General features: G+C 35.4%; 2 protein-coding genes across 4 annotated transcripts in view; both read left to right on the forward strand.

Moving 5' to 3' along the window:
* The first annotated feature begins 4,231 nt into the window (after positions 1–4,231).
* LOC107665597 (pyridine nucleotide-disulfide oxidoreductase domain-containing protein 2-like) lies at positions 4,232–13,270 on the forward strand. Of its 3 annotated transcripts, XM_016456529.1 has the most exons (16): positions 4,232–4,446; positions 5,169–5,188; positions 5,286–5,379; positions 5,605–5,678; positions 6,635–6,790; positions 6,969–7,122; positions 7,273–7,334; positions 8,186–8,283; positions 8,390–8,531; positions 8,642–8,776; positions 9,141–9,213; positions 10,243–10,399; positions 10,617–10,771; positions 11,514–11,620; positions 12,496–12,616; positions 12,779–13,269. In XM_016456529.1, exons 1-16 carry the CDS (start codon positions 4,329–4,331, stop codon positions 12,847–12,849), a joined length of 1,737 nt encoding a protein of 578 aa, XP_016312015.1. In that variant the 5' UTR covers positions 4,232–4,328; the 3' UTR covers positions 12,850–13,269. The 3 variants fall into 3 exon arrangements, with proteins under 3 accessions (XP_016312015.1, XP_016312016.1, XP_016312017.1); XM_016456530.1 differs by lacking the exon at positions 6,635–6,790; XM_016456531.1 differs by lacking the exons at positions 4,232–4,446; positions 5,169–5,188; positions 5,286–5,379 and having other exon boundaries at positions 5,621–5,678; positions 6,618–6,790; positions 12,779–13,270.
* A 598-nt stretch (positions 13,271–13,868) lies between these two features.
* Positions 13,869–19,138, forward strand: part of LOC107665557 (uncharacterized) — a 15,928-nt gene continuing 10,658 nt past the window's right edge. The window contains exons 1-2 of the mRNA XM_016456479.1: positions 13,869–14,210; positions 17,541–17,614. Of these exons, the coding sequence (XP_016311965.1) occupies positions 14,156–14,210; positions 17,541–17,614 (129 nt within the window). The 5' untranslated portion in view covers positions 13,869–14,155. The remainder of the gene's footprint in view (positions 14,211–17,540; positions 17,615–19,138) is intronic.

Raw genomic sequence — 19,138 nt, forward strand, 5'->3', positions numbered from 1 at the left:
TAAAAACTTGGTTTATTTAAAGAACCCTTTGACCATCAAGCTTTCTACTTAACTTTGGACCTTGGTCTAACACTGAAAATGTTCTCAAGATGTTCTGTGACTTTGAATAGACACGCAAAACAACAGACAGTTAACCACGTATAAAGATTTACCAAGAGATTTTTGATATTACAATGATTCTAACTGAGCTTTCTTCAGTCGCTTCTCTATAGCTACTCTTGCCTCAATACCACACTCTTAAGAAAAATGGTTCTAAACAGTACCAGAAAAGGGTTCTTCGGCTTGTAACAATAGCAGAACCCCTTTTAGAGCTAAATAGAACCTTTTTTTATAGGGTTCCATATAGAACCATGCTTTAAAAATGCCATATAAGACCTTAATGTTGTTATAAATAACATTTTTAATGATAGTTTTTCATTAATATTAGTATGTTAATATCATTAATATTAGTATTATTTGTATATATTATTTATTAATATTGTTTTTTTACCCCTCTATCTGCCTGGCCTTATAATATCTTGAAGTGTCTATTAGGGTTTTACATAAAATCAACAACAACAACAACAACAACGTGTCAATATACTTTTATTTTTTTTTTAATAACGTGAAATTGTAGCAAAAATGACAGTGTTCTGACAACAGTTATTAGCAGTATACATTAATGAATGACAATGTACATTGAACATACATAAATGCTTAAAGAAGTAAAACAAAATAGAACATAAAATAGTGTATTGAAGACCAAGCTCCAGTCATATATCTTCATAATCCTCTATGGGCATATGCCTTTAAGTTAATCATTATTTGTATTTTGGTGTGATTGAATTTTCTTTCTTTCTTTCTTTCTTTCTAGACAGCTCACACTGTAGTAGGATACAGAAATGAAGATACAGTAAACAACTTGTACTTATTTTGTCCACAGTTTTATTTTGTTGATCACATGTTTACAAACTCTAAGATCGCAGGCATGCCCCAAACAGGTGATATCTGTTTATCTTATTCATAATCAGTTTTCACACTGGTCTCAGTAGCCGCTTTAAGAAGCAGCTCAATATAATGGAGCTACTGTGGCTCTGATGTGAGATCATTTGCCTCTGTCTTGTGATTTTTCCTTGTGCCAGGGTATTAATAGTCAAAGTTCTTTGAAATAACATTTGTCTTGATATGTGCTTTCACTGCACACTTTTAAAGAAGTGGAACACTCACTCTGTTAAGTGTTTATATTGAGGCCTTTATCTGGCTATCCTACTTTCAAGTGAAGATTATAAAACAAGGTTAATGTCTTATAGGTTATTGTAAAAACTTGGTTTATTTAAAGAACCCTTTGACCATCAAGCTTTCTACTTAACTTTGGACCTTGGTCTAACACTGAAAATGTTCTCAAGATGTTCTGTGACTTTGAATAGACACGCAAAACAACAGACAGTTAACCACGTATAAAGATTTACCAAGAGATTTTTGATATTACAATGATTCTAACTGAGCTTTCTTCAGTCGCTTCTCTATAGCTACTCTTGCCTCAATACCACACTCTTAAGAAAAATGGTTCTAAACAGTACCAGAAAAGGGTTCTTCGGCTTGTAACAATAGCAGAACCCCTTTTAGAGCTAAATAGAACCTTTTTTTATAGGGTTCCATATAGAACCATGCTTTAAAAATGCCATATAAGACCTTAATGTTGTTATAAATAACATTTTTAATGATAGTTTTTCATTAATATTAGTATGTTAATATCATTAATATTAGTATTATTTGTATATATTATTTATTAATATTGTTTTTTTACCCCTCTATCTGCCTGGCCTTATAATATCTTGAAGTGTCTATTAGGGTTTTACATAAAATCAACAACAACAACAACAACAACGTGTCAATATACTTTTATTTTTTTTTTAATAACGTGAAATTGTAGCAAAAATGACAGTGTTCTGACAACAGTTATTAGCAGTATACATTAATGAATGACAATGTACATTGAACATACATAAATGCTTAAAGAAGTAAAACAAAATAGAACATAAAATAGTGTATTGAAGACCAAGCTCCAGTCATATATCTTCATAATCCTCTATGGGCATATGCCTTTAAGTTAATCATTATTTGTATTTTGGTGTGATTGAATGGCAGTTTCTCTCTGCAGATGATGAGGTTGTAGGATGTGACAGCATCTGAAAAGCACAATTGAGTTTAGATATAGTTTGTCTCTCACAGTTGTTTATGTGAAAACAATTGTTTATGAAGGCCAAAAGTTGTATGTGAGCACTTCACAATGTTAAAAGAAAAAAGTAGATAGCTGGGTATGTTTATGCATAAACCCTAGTAATAAAATATCTAACAAAATGGACCATAAATTCAGTATCTTTGTTACTTACTTAGTTAAGAAGAGGAGAGTATCCTTAACTGAATAGAGCTGGCCACACTTACATGTTTTCTTAAACTAAAAAGAGAAAAGACATAGGAAACCAATTAGCATTTGAAAGATATAATTTATAGACATTTTAAGAAAGAAATTATTTACCTGAGTGTGCTGACAGTCTGTGTAGTTGGATGGCTGAGCTCCAGAAAATCAATGAGGCATCTTAGAGTGTAGCCTTGGTTAGGGTTTTACATTAAAACAATAACCACAGCAGCAGCATGTTGTGTGAATTAAGTATGTTTTTATTGACATGAAAAATTGTCAATGCTCTTAACAACAGTTATTAGCTGAATACATTAATAAATGACAATTGACATTGAACATGAATAAATCAATAAAACACAAAATAAGAACAAAAAATAGATGTGATGAAGACCAAGTTTCAGTGAAACAATCACAATCCAATCAATATGATGCTGTTAAGTCCATCATTTTGGTGTGATTAAGTAGCGATTTTTCTCTGCAGATGATGAGGTTGTGGGATGTGATACATCTGAAATACACAATTGAGTTTAGAGTTACAGTGTGTTTATGTAAAAACAATTATGTTTATGCACAGCTTAGCAGAGCTGCACACACTTATGTGACCAAAAACTAAAAAAAGAGATAAGAACATGTTTGTTTGGAAACCAGTTACAATTTTAAAGTTGAATTTGTATTTCAAATTAAGAATGAAATCATTTACCTGTTGAGAGTGTGTTGACAGTCTGTAGTTGGATCACTGAGCTCCATAAAATCATTAATGAGGTGCTTTATCAGTTACAGATTTGAAAAACAAAAGGGCGGGAATAAAGAACCCTAAACTCTAACACAAAGAACCATTTCAGCATGAAAGGGTTCTTCTGACAGTCTGTAGTTGGATCACTGAGCTCCATAAAATCAGTAATGAGGTGCTTTGACAGTTACAGATTTGAACAAAAGGGCGGGAACAAATAATCCTAAACCCTAACACAAAGAACCATTTCAGCATAAAAGGGTTCTTCAGAATGCTATGGTTCTAAATAAAACCATTAATCCTAAACTCTAACACAAAGAACCATTTCAGCATAAAAGGGTTCTTCAGAATGCGATGGTTCTAAATAAAACCATTACTGCATGTAAAGAACCATCTTTTTTTAGAGTGGGTCTCTATTCTGCACATTGTTTTAGGCCGATGAATACTGACTGAACCGAGTCACTGGAAAACAGCAATAAAACCAACAAAAGAAATGCTTTCCGGCAGAATCAGTGCAAAGAAAAGTTTGATTTTGCTTAAAAATATTATGGGTATGTCTATTTTAAAGTATTTTTACATTAGTGGTGTCATACCAAAGATTGTACTGGCTGCTGTGAATGTAAACGCCAGTTCTGGTTCAAAAGACAAATAATGTCCAAAATATGGCATGTTTTGTTCTAATTCTAATGACTTTCACCTAAGCTACATTATAGCATCATCTAGTATACAGTGGGTACGGAAAGTATTCAGACCCCCTTAAATTTTTCACTCTTTGTTATATTGCAGCCATTTATACTGTTACAGATTAATATTATACATATGTGTAAAATACTATTTGGAAAAAACGAGTTTCTATTACTTTACATTATTATGTCTTTTTTGTACTCAATATATTACTGTACTGTTTGATTTATTATTTGAATCCTTTTTTAAATATTTATTTGAGTTAGTTTAATGTATTATTTATTTATTTTTACCCGTTTTTTCTCTAAACCTTTCCATTGACCCCCTAGCATTCCTGTGAGGACCCCAGGTTCCTGGAATACTTTTTTTTTTTTGCATGTGGAGGAGGAGTGTTCCAAGGAGAGAAAAGTAGGCTACCTTGTACTTGTTGTTTCCCCCCAGGCCAGTTTACTGTGTAGAAGGGGCGAAGCTGTGGAGTTTGAGCTTTGGGGTTGAGGGCTGTCAGGACTCGTCATGGCTGCGGCTGTCAGGGCAGGTTTATGGCACAGAGGGGTTATATCAGCGACACGGCGCGGCAGCCACAGCAGCACTGCCCTCAAACCTCAATATGACGCGGTTATTATCGGTGCAGGTAGGCTACAGAAATGCATACATGCACGGCCTAAAGAAACAGAACAAAAATGTAACATGGCTGGGCGGGGCTTTTCTTCGATTATGAAAATGATAATTATTTTACGTGACCTCTTGAGTGTGTATTTTAACTTTATTTTTTAACTACAATTGATCAGTGTCGTTGTATAGCTAGAAATTATTATTGAGACCACTTTTAAAGCAGCGCGCAGACAACGTGGTCACCTGACGCCTGTTACTTTTCTCAACGCTGGGCAGGAGGGACCAGTCAAGAGTCGTGTTTGCGTCGTTGTGAGGATTGTTTTCGCTAAAATAATTTCATCGAAACTGGAGAAAATGTATATTTGTGAACCAGATGCTAATAATTGGAATTAATAGTGTTAAACGAGTATGATTTTCTGTTTACAAATGTCCCAATGAGGTAAAAAACGTCCAAAGATTTAATGCGGCTCCATAGGGAATTCACTTTGCTGAGCTTCTATGCTTCCCCTGCAGGAGTAAAAGTTTGTGTAGTACTGTAAAAACATGCAGAGTGTTCTACTTTTTATCATATCTAAATATGTTGTTGCAAACTCCTGCATACTTTGAACCGCAGTCATACTTTGTTTCATAACCTCCAAGTTTCAAGAGATATTCATCATCAGCTATTATTCAACATCTAGTAAATGATTGTAGAATTTAGACTCCTTTGAACAAACCTACAATCCTTTTCTTTCTTTGTAGGTCACAATGGCCTTATTGCTGTAAGTACACACCAAATCTGATGTATCTCATGCATCTGACTACACCAGTTGCACAACAGTTTCTTCTGTCTGAAACCATCTGTTGTGATTTACCCAGTCAGCATATCTGCAGAAGGGAGGCCTGAAAACAGCAGTCCTGGAACGCAGACATGTACTTGGAGGAGCAGCCGTATCTGAAGAGATTATTCCAGGTGCAATTCAGGTTTATCACCCAGACCATGCTTACCTAAATCCCCTACAGACTGGCCGAAGATCAGTTTCTCAAGCACTCAGTTATTATCAATAATTAGAAATTCAGAACGGATATAGTACGTAGTCTAAGCATTTTAAGTCAAGGTTTCTGATTGACCCTGAAGATATATTACAATTCAGCTGTGAATCAGTGTAGTTTGCATGACTTTGGCTGTTTATTTCAGGGTTCCACTTTTCCAGGGCCTCCTATCTGCTCAGTTTACTGCGCCCACACATCTACCAGGACCTGGAGCTTAAGGTGATGTTCATATTGATGTTACATTCCCGATCCTCTTTCTTTCTTGTTTAAAACTGATCGGCTCCCCTTTAACTATCTCTCAATGGTGTTGTGCCTCAGGCGGACCTGACAAACCTTGTGAAAAAGAAGCACACTTTATACTTTTTAATTGCATGTTTTTTTTTTTTTGTGATAATTATGTATAATCGTTTAAATGTAATAATAAATGTTTTTTTTATACATAAGTAGGACTTAAGTACATATTTATATGTACACTACCATTCAGAATTGTTTAAAAAAAATATTAATAGAAATGTTTTGTAACAATATGCGCTACCATTCAAAAGTTTGGGGTCAGATTTTTTCTCTTTTTTAAGACTTTATTCAGCTTTGTTTTACTTTATTGTTAAACTGATAAAACGTGATAGTAAGTAGGCTTGTATTGTATTGATGTATTGATCTTGTATTGATCAGATAAATGCAGCCTTGATGAGCAGAAGAGACAATAAAAATCTTACTGATCCCAAACTTTTGGATGGCAGTGTAATTTCATAATTACTTCTGTTGTCTTTGAAATATTTTAATATTTCCAAGTGTTCTGACAAGCATTTATGGCAATTTCTATATAATATACTTCAATATAAAGCATGACAGAAGATTATTAAAACAGTGATTTAAAATGTACTTTAAAGTAATGCTTTTAATCTGACATTATTACATACTTTCCAAAAGTGTTAAGAAACATAGTCATAAAAGTGTACTCTCTTCAAGAGAGTTTTAGTTTTATTTCATTATCTGAAAGTATCATTTTTTGTATATACTTTTAAGATTTGAAGGACACTACAATTTCACTTTCAGTACAAGAAGCACACTTCTTTTTCACAAGGAGAAGAAGCAAGTGGAAGATGATGAATTACTTTTTTCCTTTCAAGCTAAAAATGACTCCACAGTTCTCCACAGTGTGTCTTTCTGTGTAGAAACATGGTCTCAAGGTGTACATGAGGGACCCCTATTCATTTACCCCCATGTTGGAGGATGGTGTAAGAGGGCGACCACCGCCGTCTTTAACGCTTGGAGCTGACCTGGCAAAGACCCAGCAAGAGATTGGCAAATTCTCAGAGAAAGATGCCAAGGTTCAATGTCACTGACAAAAGGAATTAGATTTTTGCAAGAGCACTTTCATGAAGTTGCATGTGACACTAAAAACAAAATGCTGTGAAAACTGCCTACACACCCTTCTATGTCAAATAATGAACTAAATATACATAATTCATATGATTTAATGTTTTTTTTTCTGTCCTATCACTATAGGTTTATCCTGATTTTTTATCCTATTTGGAAAGACTGGCCTGTGCCATCCACCCTCTTTTAGATGCTCCACCTGTTGACATTCCAGGACTGACTCAGGGCTCTTTGAGAAAGAAAATTTCTGCCCTCAGCAGCTTGAAACCTTTGGTGAAGTCTGGTAATGATGCTTCATGATTATATAACACACGATAAACCAGATTTTCCTCAATTGTTCTGCTGTTGCTCACTTAAGCCAGAGAGTCTTATGAGACAAGTGCTTATAAAACTTATAAATTAAAGAAAAATCCATGTTCTTCCATGGTAATAGGGTTGAAGTTGGAAAAGAATATACCAGATTTCTATGAACTTGTTACAGCTCCAGTTATGAAGGTGGGTTAAGATACACATTTTTGAATATATTTGACTGAATAACTAGCAGACCCCATGAAGGTCAATCCAAAAACAATTCTTGATAATTTCAGATCAAATTTGACAAAAAAAACAACAAAAATAAGTCAAACTAATATAGGCCTGAGGGTCTCCATAAAAGTTTGAGACTCTGCCCCCTAGGGGTCAAACATTGTCAATAATTTGCAATGTAAATGTACAGATTATCAGTATCCAGATAATGGTATTTTCCTCTGATTTTTTTTTAAAATTGTGCTCAAGTTAAAACACATCTGCCACTGTAGAATGGCAACTTTATTGTTGCCTGTATCTACACTGGTGGTTAAAAGTTTGGAATAATTTAGATTTGTTTAAATGTTTTTGAATGAAATCTCTTATGCTCACTAAGACTGAAATAGCTGCTGAAAAGTCATCTTTTATCCCAGGAATAAATTACATTTTAAAATATAAAACAGTTATTTTAAATCATAATAATGTTTCACAATATTATTGTTTTTACTGTATTTTTGATCAAATAAATGCAGCCTAGGTGAGCACAAGAGATGTCTTTAAAAAAATCTTAATTATTGCAAAATTTTTACCAATACTATTTATGTATTTAAAGTTTTATCCGAAAATGGATAAAATACACTTCTAAATATGAATAATTCATTTTTGGCTTTATGAGCATTGCCTAAGAAATTAGGCTAACTATTTGTGAGTTTGAGGATGTGATTCATGACCCGAATTTGGCATTAGAAGCTTTTTTTGGTTGAAATTTCATTTTTAATTAATTTAATTCATCCATTTTTTTCATTTTGGTTGAAATTTTTCATTTTTTATTTTTTTTGTAGGTGCTCAATCGCTGGTTTGAATCAGAGCCGTTGAGAGCCACGTTAGCCACAGACTCTGTGATTGGTGCAAACACAAGCCCAAATAATCCTGGAAGTGGGTGAGGATAGTTTGACGTTTATGTGTTCAAACAGATTCAGAATAGGTTGTGATTGTTGTTGTGGACACTGTATGTTATTGTGGAGACTGTATGCTCAATCTTGTAGATACGTCCTGCTGCACCATGTCATGGGTGAGCTGGAGAAAGAGAAAGGTGCCTGGGGTTACGTGGAGGGAGGAATGGGTGGAGTGTCTCAATCGATCGCCCACTCCGCCCGCTCTCTCGGAGCAGATATTTTCACAAACAGGGTTAGTATTCAGGAAGTAGGTGTAACCGTTGTTTCTGTGCATGGCACATTTATTCAAAAGAACTGGCTGTCTTACGGATATTAATCTGTGACTTTCCTGGGGGCCTGTAGGACGTTGAACAGGTCCTTATTGGTCAGGATGGTTCTGCCAAGGGCGTTGTGCTGACAGATGGAACTGAAGTCCACAGTAAAGTGGTTCTGTCCAACGCCACTCCCTACATCACCTTCAAACAGCTCACACCACAGGTACAGACCTGAAGACAGTGTCAGTTCTGCTCATTTTTAGATGTTTAAAAGTGATTCATAGTTCATTCACAGTTAATGTCATCCTACTCTGTCAACACTTTGTTGTGGCCTTGAGCTAGAGTCACTTTATCTGTGTTTACTCAAGGAGTGACCCTATTCTTTGACCGGCAACACTGTCCACATTTGAGTTAGAGTAGGATTAAATATCTATATATACAGACAAAACATTAAGAATCCCATTGAACTTATTTTTATTAGTCCAGTGGAAAAAATAATAATAGTAATGTGGAAAAATGAACAACCATTTTACTTAAATGTTAATGACAAGTCTGAATAATTGATGTCTGTGGTTGTCCCGGTAAAGGATGCCCTGCCAGAGGCATTCATCAAGTCTGTAGATCAGATTGACTACACCTCTCCTGTTACCAAGATAAATGGTAAGATTACAGAGAATTTAACGCTTCATTTCATCAAACTAAATATGCATTTCAAGAAAAAAAAAAACAAAAAAAAAACAGTGCTTGCAAGGCAGCAAAAGAAGAGTGTTCATATTTCAGGCTTTGGTTCTGGGTAAGGAACCTCTATTGTTGTCTTGACACTAAGCAAGCAAGACAAGACCAAAGATAATTCATTATGCCAATAGGAACATCAAGGAAAATGTTATGATGACATCACTCTCATTTATTTTGGATTCAGTCAGTAATTGAAAAATGTAAATATTAGAAATTATTACAAATGAAATAATTAATAATAATTTAAATTTGTTGAATATAAAATAATTATTTAAATAATTTAAAATAATTAATAAAAAAGCATTTTGGTCTAAAGTAGTTGTAGCTGCTGCACTGCAAAACTTGACAAAAGTAATCAGTAAGAAAATAATTCTTTGCAATTTGAAGTTTGAATTGTCGAACAAATCCATAAGCAGAATTTTTGAGGAATATAAACAGTCCCAGCTAACAAGAGAACGTTTGGCTTTGGCTACGTTCTTGGAAGATTCATACAAAGTTATGCACTGAGTTCTTTCAGTAATGTTAATAGAGAGTTTGTTCAAAGTTATCTGATGTTCTCATAACATTAGCACAAAAATGTTATTTATACATTGTTCATGGAACATTTTATTCGGACATTCAGCTGATGTTTTACTACTTATCAGAACATTGAGAGAACTTTCAAAACTGTAGCGACCCAATAATGTTTGCGAAATGATAAAATGAAAAGGTTCCTTGAACACTCGCATAACCAAGACTTTTTAAAACATTTAAAAAACTGGACATTTTGAACGTTCAAAGAAATAACGTTTTCATAACCTAATGGTAACATTAGCGAAACATTCTTGGAACGTACTTTTGTTAGCTAGGCTGCTGCCTTGCAAGAACTGTAATTTAATGGAGTACAGTTTGTCTTTTTCCTGTATAATTGTTGATTGGAATATTCTGTAATCTCTGTCCTTTGCAAATGAACAGTGGCTGTAGACAAGCTGCCTAATTTCTTGGCTGCTCCAAATAGTGCGGATGGAAAACCAGGTCCACATCATCAGTGTTCAATCCACCTGAACTGTGAGAGTGTGGAGGTGCTGGAGGAGGCCTACAGGGAGGGCCAGCAGGGACGCCCATCCTCCAGGTTGGCAAAACATGCAGTGGTGCTTATAATGGAGCAACTAATATTTGCACATTACACACATGAAGGCATGGGACATCTGAATTTGCAAGTCATGACCAAGTTTCACAGACAACACATCTGTTGCTCGTGGACAGGGTGGTGATGGTTTTCCATTCAATGCACCGAACCACAGCGATTTACATGATATCCCGATTCATCTTCTGGTGTTTTTGTGTAGGCCTATGATAGAAATGACCATTCCCTCAGTGCTGGATCCAACTCTAGCGCCCCCCGGCTGTCATGTGGTGTCTCTTTTCATCCAGTTTACGCCATATTTGCTGGAGGGTCGCCGCGCTTGGACTGACCAGGACAGGGAGAGATTTGCTGACACAGGTACCTAATGCCCACTATTTGCATTTTTTTTTTTTGTGCCGTTTGTGCGCACAGGCATTATAAGCCTTGTGTTTGTAAAAGGTCTCGGAGGTCTTTCAAAGTGTAATACAAACAGGTTTGTTGAGTTCTTTTTTAATGTTTTTGAAAGAAGTCTCTTATGCTCACAAAGGCTTAATTTATTTAATCAATAATATAAAAAAGCCGTAATACTGTGAAATCCTATGACAAGTAACTGTTATACATTTGAACATAAAATTTAAAAATTGCATTTTAAATTGCAATTTATTCCACTGATGGCAAAGCTAAATTTTCAGTTTTCAGTGTCACATGATCCTTCAAAAATGATTTCTATTTCAAATACATACTTTCAAATAATCCTATTCATCAAATAATTCTGAAAAAAACGTTTCACGGTTTCCACAAAAATATTAACAATGTTTTCAACATTAATAATGATAAAAACCATTCATAATATTTGAACACCAATAATAATTGAGCACCAAATCAGCATATTAGAATGATTTCTGAAGGATAAATCATTGCAATAATATTTCAAAACATTAGATGAGCCAGACCCTTCCTTCACCATTATCATTCAAAAATGTACACTCTGATAGACGGGAATGTCATGAAATCGCTGCTTTTAAACAAAGAGACACCGTTTGTGCTTCCGCAGTGATATCACATGCCTCAAAGTAATAAGACCTTTGTTGTAATTGGTCCTTTGTTTCCTGTTTCACAGCATTCGACTGGGTTGAGCGTTACGCACCTGGATTTAAAAAGTCTATAGTTGGCAAAGACATTTTAACCCCTGCTGATCTGGAGAGAGTCTTTGGTCTCACTGGAGGGGTATGAATATTTGAATTTAATAAACATGGACTTTTTCTAAATTCATAACTTTTTGTTAGTAATTTTCACAGCCATACAGAATGATTTTGTCTCTTAAAGGGATAGTTCACCCAAAAATAAAATTTTGATGTTTATCTGGTTACCCCCAGGGCATCCAAGATGTAGGTGACTTTGTTTCTTCAGTAGAACACAAACGAAGATTGTTAACTCAAACCGTTGCAGTCTGTCAGTCTTATAATGGAAGTGAATGGGAATCACGACTTTGAGAGTCAAAAAGGTGTCCTGAGCGCGTCCTCGACAGCCGGCGCGTGACGCGTCTTCTTGGACCATTGACACTCCTAATTGAGATTGTAGATAAGAGTGTCAATGGTCCATTTGAGAGATAGGTGGCGGTAATGCACTTATAAGTCTGCGATCCGCCGTAAAGCAAGAAGACGACGCATCACGCACCAGCTGTCGAGGACACGCTCAGGACAGTTCAGACATTGCAATGCATCAGAGGTAAAAAACGCTATAAATACTGTTCAGTTTCTTGCACAGACCGATCGTTTAGTGTCTTTACACATCAATGTATCGTCACGAGCCGCAGGGTTTAATTTGGTTTTGTTTGTGTATGTTTTTTTTTACTCTCAAAGCCGTGATTCCCATTCACTTCCATTATAAGACTGACAGACTGCAACGGTTTGAGTTAAAAATCTTTGTTTGTGTTCTACTGAAGAAACAAAGTCACCTACATCTTGGATGCCCTGGGGGTAAGCAGATAAACATCAAATTTACATTTTTGGGTGAACTATCCCTTTAATCTCTCATTTGGAAGTTAATTTGCACATCATACCATTCCAAACATTCATTACATGTATTTTTTTATGCCACAGAATATATTTCATGGCTCAATGTCTTTGGATCAGCTTTACCTGGCGAGACCTTTGCCCTCTGTCGCAGACTACCGCACACCAGTCAAAAGACTGTACTTATGTGGCAGTGGCAGCCATCCAGGTCTGTGCCTGTATAAATAAAAGCTAAAAGAGTGCGTATTGGGATTAGAAATGTCATCTGTGTGATATCATGTTTCATAAAACCAGGTCAGGTAAATGTTGAACTTGATGTGCATGACCTCCCCTGTGTTTTCCAGCATTTATGTAAGTTTTTCTCATTCAGGTGGAGGTGTTATGGGTGCAGCTGGCTGGAATTCAGCTCTCAAAGTTCTAGCAGATTTCAAGCGACTGTGATCTTGGCCTTCAGTGGGGAATATCATTTTCCAATGGGATGTTTTAATGAAAAGAGAGATGAAGACAAATAAGAAGTGTTGTTAACATTGTATGTGGTTATTTTGTATTTTGAACACTCCCAAAATGTTCATGTTCTAAAATGTTCCATGTATTTTTCAGTGAAATGTTAATAAATATAAAAATAGTTATAATAAATATACCTTAGTCAGTGTAGCACTATATTTGCTTTTTGACAGGAATGAAAATGAGTTGTGAGGGACTGAAGTACAGAGTGTTCAGTGGATTCAGCTGTTGTATAACAACATAGTGATTGTTCAGCTGTCGAAACGTCTTTCCGAAAAAAGTAGACAAAAACTTCAAGAACAAATTTGAAAGCTGTGAGTTGTCATAATTACATGATCTAGGACCTTAATACAGTAAATATAAACAAAAATGCGAAATAGATTTTATTTATTGTAACTGGATTAAGATGCAACTTAAAGTAATAGTTCACCCAAAAAATGAGAATTTGCTGAAAATGTACTAACTGCCAGGCCATCCAAGATGTAGGTGAGTTTGTTCTTTCATCAGAATAGATTTGGAGAAATGTAACATTAAATCACTTGCTCACCAATGGATCCTCTGCAGTGAATGGGTGCCGTCAGAATGAGAGTCCAGACAGCTGATAAAAACCTCACAATAATCCACAAGTAATCCATTCCATCAGTTAATGTCTTGTGAAGAGAAAAGCTGTGTGTATATAGGAAACATCTATCATTAAGGCATTTTAACTTTAAACTGTTTGTAACTTTAAAGTCCAAAACTAATAATAACACCTCCAGTGTCCATGCTCTAGAACTGTTTTGTACTGTTTTCCGTTCTAAATGGTGCTTGATCTGCATAATATTTCTCTCCTGTTTCAGACTAGATGACTTTTTCACTGGAGTAAGCAATATTAAAACAATTAAATGGAATTAAAAGTGATGTAATGACAAATTTGTCCAAATCTGTTCAGATGAACAAACTCATCTGCATCTTGGATGGCCTGAGGTTGACATCAAATGTGTTTTGCCATAGTAGAAAAAAAATGCCATAGTGAGAAGTGTGGCTCCAGAACACTATGGCCCCCGCGGCCCTTTAAGACGCTCGTTCTGGGAGGCGCTTGAGTTCAGTTCAACACACCCGCCTGGCGCTTCGCTCGACGCCCAGGAAGAGAAACACCACACATCTATTGCCACAAGTTTAAATATGACGATTCATTTGTTGATTTGACGTGTGTTCTGTCGTGTCTACGTTCCTGTTGCGGTATTGAGGGCAATAATGCTGAATGGTTGGACTAATGAAGTTCAGTTTGGATTTCTGCCGGTTACTGGGGCTCAGCGGTGAGTTTCTCTGCATGGAAACTTTGTTTCTGTCTGTCCGAGTTATAAAGTTAGTTTTCCATGAATCAGAGCCGTAAAACACGACACGATACGATCCGCTTATCTCGCCTTAAAGCGCGTTAGTGACCGTGATATAAAGTTTTATTACACCATTCAGTTTTATATCAAATAAATCATTTGATAAATCAGTTTATACAAAAGTCAATTATGCAAATATTGTTTAACTACACGTAACGGCGGTTGTCACCCGTATAGTTTTTATTTGTAGATTGTAATTTCTGTCAAATCCACATTTAATGTAAAATATACAAATATTACGAAGAATAATGAAGTCAAGTTGTTTGTTAAAGTCTCCTAGATTCTAAACGAATTTAATTAAGTTTTACAAAGAAATGTAATGTATACACTCATTACAGGCTTTTTGTTTAAACCGTTTTAGTTTATTATTGAAAGCTAATTCAAATACTTAAGAAATCACATGCAACATGCCTGTGAACCACAGAGACACTAAATCTGATTTTAACAGATCATTTCCTGTATGATTGTGTTTTTATAAACATTTTTTAGACAAACCAATTCAGATGCATCCTAATTTAGTGATGATTTGTTTTGTAGTAATTTCTGTAGGATTGTAATTTAAAAGCACAGTTTGGGGGTTAAAGGTTACCTCAACTCTAAGGCAAACAATGCGTTTTACAATTATAAACAAAGGTTTTTCAGTGTTTCTTAACAATAATAAGCAACAAACCTTCTTATCAAAAACCACTTAGGATTCTCTAGTTACCCCTATGTTCTTTGGAAATGTAACAAAAGCTCTTAATCTTGAAAATACAAGCTTGTAGCTGTTTTTTTTGTTTTTTTTAAACATGGTTGTTGCTTTTTATATAGTCTAAGATGGTAAACCATCTTGCTTAAGTTGGGCAAGATGGTTTATGAAACATGTAGCTAGTTGACCAGCCAATAGTCATATAGAAACCTCTTTATGTTCCAAAACACAGCTACCAGTTTAAACTGGATTCTTCAGACCAGGGTTTTGTTGTCTGGTCTCTTTAAACCACCGTTGCATGAATGATTTTCTAAAGAGCTATGGAATGAAAATTCTTCGAGGAACTTGAAAAGGTTCCCCTTTGAAATCAGGCTGTAAACCCATTTCGCTTTATTTTTAATTTTGAGCGTGAGTGTGTGTGTGTGTGTGTGTGTGTGTGTGTGTGTGAATGTGTGCATTGTCACCATGTTTTTTTGTTTAAATTTTTTTGTATTTGTTGCAGTCTTCATTACATAAAGTACTGCTAGTTTGTGTTGTCTAATATTCAGCTCCATTCAAAGTTTGCAATTAAATATGTAAATATGCATTAGAGCATGATCTGTGCACACTGGTTTTTTTCCCCCTCCAAAGCACAGTTGCATGGAGGGTTTTATAAAGAGCTAGAAAATGAAAATTCTTTGAGGAACTTGAAAAGGTTCTCCTATGGCATCAGGCTGTAAAACCCCTTTAGCTTTATTTTTAATTGTGAGTTTTGTGTGTGTGTGTGTGTGAGAGTGTATTGTTATTGTATTTGTTGAAATGTTGCACTCTTCATTACTTGAAGTACTGTCTAATATTGGGCTGTACTTAACGTTGTTAGAAATGTAAATATGCATAAGAACAAGATCCATCACAATAAAATGCTAAAGTGCACATCGTTTTTTTTTTTTCCTCTCCAGGGTTGTTGCTGTACACTGCAATTTGCCTGTCTGTTGCATTCATAGTAAAATGTTCAGAGATGTTTTGTCACGTAGTCCAAGTAGTTTTCAACCTCATTCCTGGTTCACATTTTGAAATGAACATCTTTGTTAACATTGTAACACCTTAAAATCCCCCCTTGTCTTTTCTGCTGTTGCATGCATTTAATTTGTTTGTTCTATGAATCATGATTCTCAGCTGCTGTTTTAATCAAATGGATTCCGCATACTGACTCACAACAGTGAAAACAGTATCAGTTGGGATTATTTGCATGGAACAGTTTGCATGATCCAAGGAAGATGTGACTAGCTGAGGGCCACGTGGTTTGTGTCTTACCAAGGTAAATCAGTTTTTTTGGACTGGCTGTCAAAGTGCGAGATGAGTCACTTTAAGGGAAGTGTGCTAGCCAATGCATCACACCTCAGATTACAGCCTGCTTCTAGCATACATCTGCATTTGTTTGAGATTTGTGGTGTTAGTTTGGCTGTGATTTGTAACCGAAGGCAAGCTGTGTGCATCTCTTTTCTATATGCAGGATATTAAGAGTGTGGTAATGGCTAATGGGAGTGATTGAGGATAGGGAGCGTCTAATGTGTCTTTCCTTCTCTGTAACAAGGAATCAGTTAACAAGCTTATAAAGACTCAAAGCCACATCTCTTTCTGAACCAGGTATGTTAGTGTTTGGTTAACAAATGCATTCTGTGCTGTTTATGTGAAACATAAATTTATATTTTGGACATTTTGCAGATGCTTGCTTATTGTAATGTATCAAAGCCCTGGGCTGAATCAGGAATAAAACTTATCACGGAATTCTGAGGAATCCCATAAAAGAAAACAAAAACTGAAAAACTAGTCTGAAATCCATCTGCTTACATTAGTTGATGGCAAAATCCAAAACACAGCCATTGGATGATCTTCAGAGAAAGTATTGCTTTACTAGGCCACAGTGTAAATGGCTTTCTTGAGGAATGTTTTGAGCTGTGTAGTTTATGTGAGGCCGTGTAGCTTGGAGAAATAACTGCAAGGACTAATTTTACCATTGCAAGGAAACTTTAGGCTAGCTGACAGTTGAATTGCAGTCCTGCAGGGCTTTAGGTCCCATGTTTGTTGACTAATGAGTGAGTGCGTTTTTTTCTTCTTGCTGATAACTAATTTTGCCCTGGATTTGGTTGGCTTGTCTGTAGCAAAGATGATGTGAAATTATAATCTTTGCACAGCTGGACCCTCCAAATGTTAAAAAGCCATGTAGACCTTGAATTTACAGTATGTACAGTATTGTAGAGTAACTAATGCAGTTATAGAAGTAAAAGCAATACTTTTCTTGGGTTTGTAGCACTCTGATTAAAATGATGGTCTGGCAATTTTGAAGTGAATAAGAAGTCACAAATGTATGGAATTTTTTTTTTTTAAGTTTCACATGAACTATAGGAAATGGTAAATGTTGTTGGGATGTGACTATGTTCTAATACAAAACAAGTGTTAATTTTCATTTCTGCATTATTGAACGTTTTGCCTCTCAGAAAATATGATGTTGGCTAATGCTTGACTGATTCTGTTGGCTTGAACTGGACTTTATCCATTGTTTTCTCTATTGCATCTTTCTACAGGCTCCAGTGATGAGAGGCCAGAGGAGATGGACACAAGTGCCCTCCCTGAGCAGAATAAACACACACTCTCACAGGTACAAGAACAGTGGGCTCTTTTTCCTGAATTAGCCCAAGATGGAAGTTAAATCAGTAATAAGAGGTCAAAAGACCTGCATGTTTCCCTGCTGTTTTCGAACAAACTGTTTGCAGACGTTTTTTGACTAATAGTTTAGTCTGAAATTAAATCTGAAAATAAAGTCTGAAATTTAATTAATTTAATTCAAGTCTTTTAACAATTATGGCAACTATTCCTGCATGATTTCTGCACGATAACTTTAGAGTGTGTATAATATTAAGTTTATTTCCACATACTGTACATTATTGTTTCTCCTCTATGCCCCGCCTTTCTGAAATGTGTCGATTTTTACAAAGCTCATCAGTCTGAAAAGTGAGTTGTGCTGTGATTGGCCAGCTATCCAGTGCGTTGTGATTGGCTGAATACCTCAAGCATGTGACGGAAATGTTACACCCCTACCATACTGTGATGCCCTGTCCGACCGGAGCGACGAGACAAAAACATTAAAACCCATTATAAACGAGGCATTTGTTGCATCCAGTGGGGACATAATTACGGAAGAGAAAGGAAAAATTGAAATCGCATCATATGACCCCTTTACATTTTTAAAAAACTTGTATTTATTAAGAACTAATTAAATTGATCTAAAGTAACAGTAAAACAGTTATAATGTTACAGAGTTTTTTATTTGTACTACATAGTATTCTTTTTATTCAAGGAAGAATCCTGAAAAAATGTATGACACCTTCCACAAAAAATATTATGCAGTACATCTGTTTTCAACATTAAAAAAAATGTTTTTCTTGAGCACCAGATCAGCATATTAAAATGATTTCTGAAGGATCATGTGACACTGAAGACTGAAGAGTGATGATGCTGAAAATTCAGCTTTGCCTTCACAGGAATAAATTACTTTTATGAAATATATTGAAATATATTTAAATAGAATCTGTTATTTTAAATTGTAATAATATTTCACAATATCACTGTTTTTACTGTATTTTTGATCAAATAAATGCTGCCTTTATGAGCATAAGAATCATTAAAAAATTGTATCAACCCCAAACTTTTGAACAGTAGTAATTGAAGTAAGCTTGCTTTGTTTTTTAAAAATCACCAGTTGGTCAAAATCAATAGTACCAATGAGTTCTGAGAAATGTATAAAATCTACTTTTCCAGATGAACATGATCCTTCAGAAATCATTCTAATATGCTGATTTAATGCTAAAAAAAGTGCAGCTTTGTGTTTGTGGAAACCCTGATTTTTGTGGCGGGACATGCTTTTACATCAGTGAAAGGTGGTGTACAGACGTAACAGTGTTAAAGAAAATGTGCTGTTCCGATCTAGAAGCTCTTTTCATCAACTGTAAGCCATTCTATTCGCCGCGGGAGTTTTCTTCTTTCATTCTTGTGAGGGTTTACGTTAGTGCTGTGCGGTATGACCAAAAATTTATATCACGGTATTTTTCAAAATGATACCGGTTTCACGGTACATGACGGTATTTTTTTTCATGCATGACCGGGTGTTAACCATATTTTCTAC

This window comes from Sinocyclocheilus anshuiensis, unplaced genomic scaffold, assembly GCF_001515605.1.
Source record: "Sinocyclocheilus anshuiensis isolate Anshui unplaced genomic scaffold, SAMN03320099.WGS_v1.1 scaffold407, whole genome shotgun sequence".
NCBI lineage: Eukaryota > Metazoa > Chordata > Actinopteri > Cypriniformes > Cyprinidae > Sinocyclocheilus > Sinocyclocheilus anshuiensis.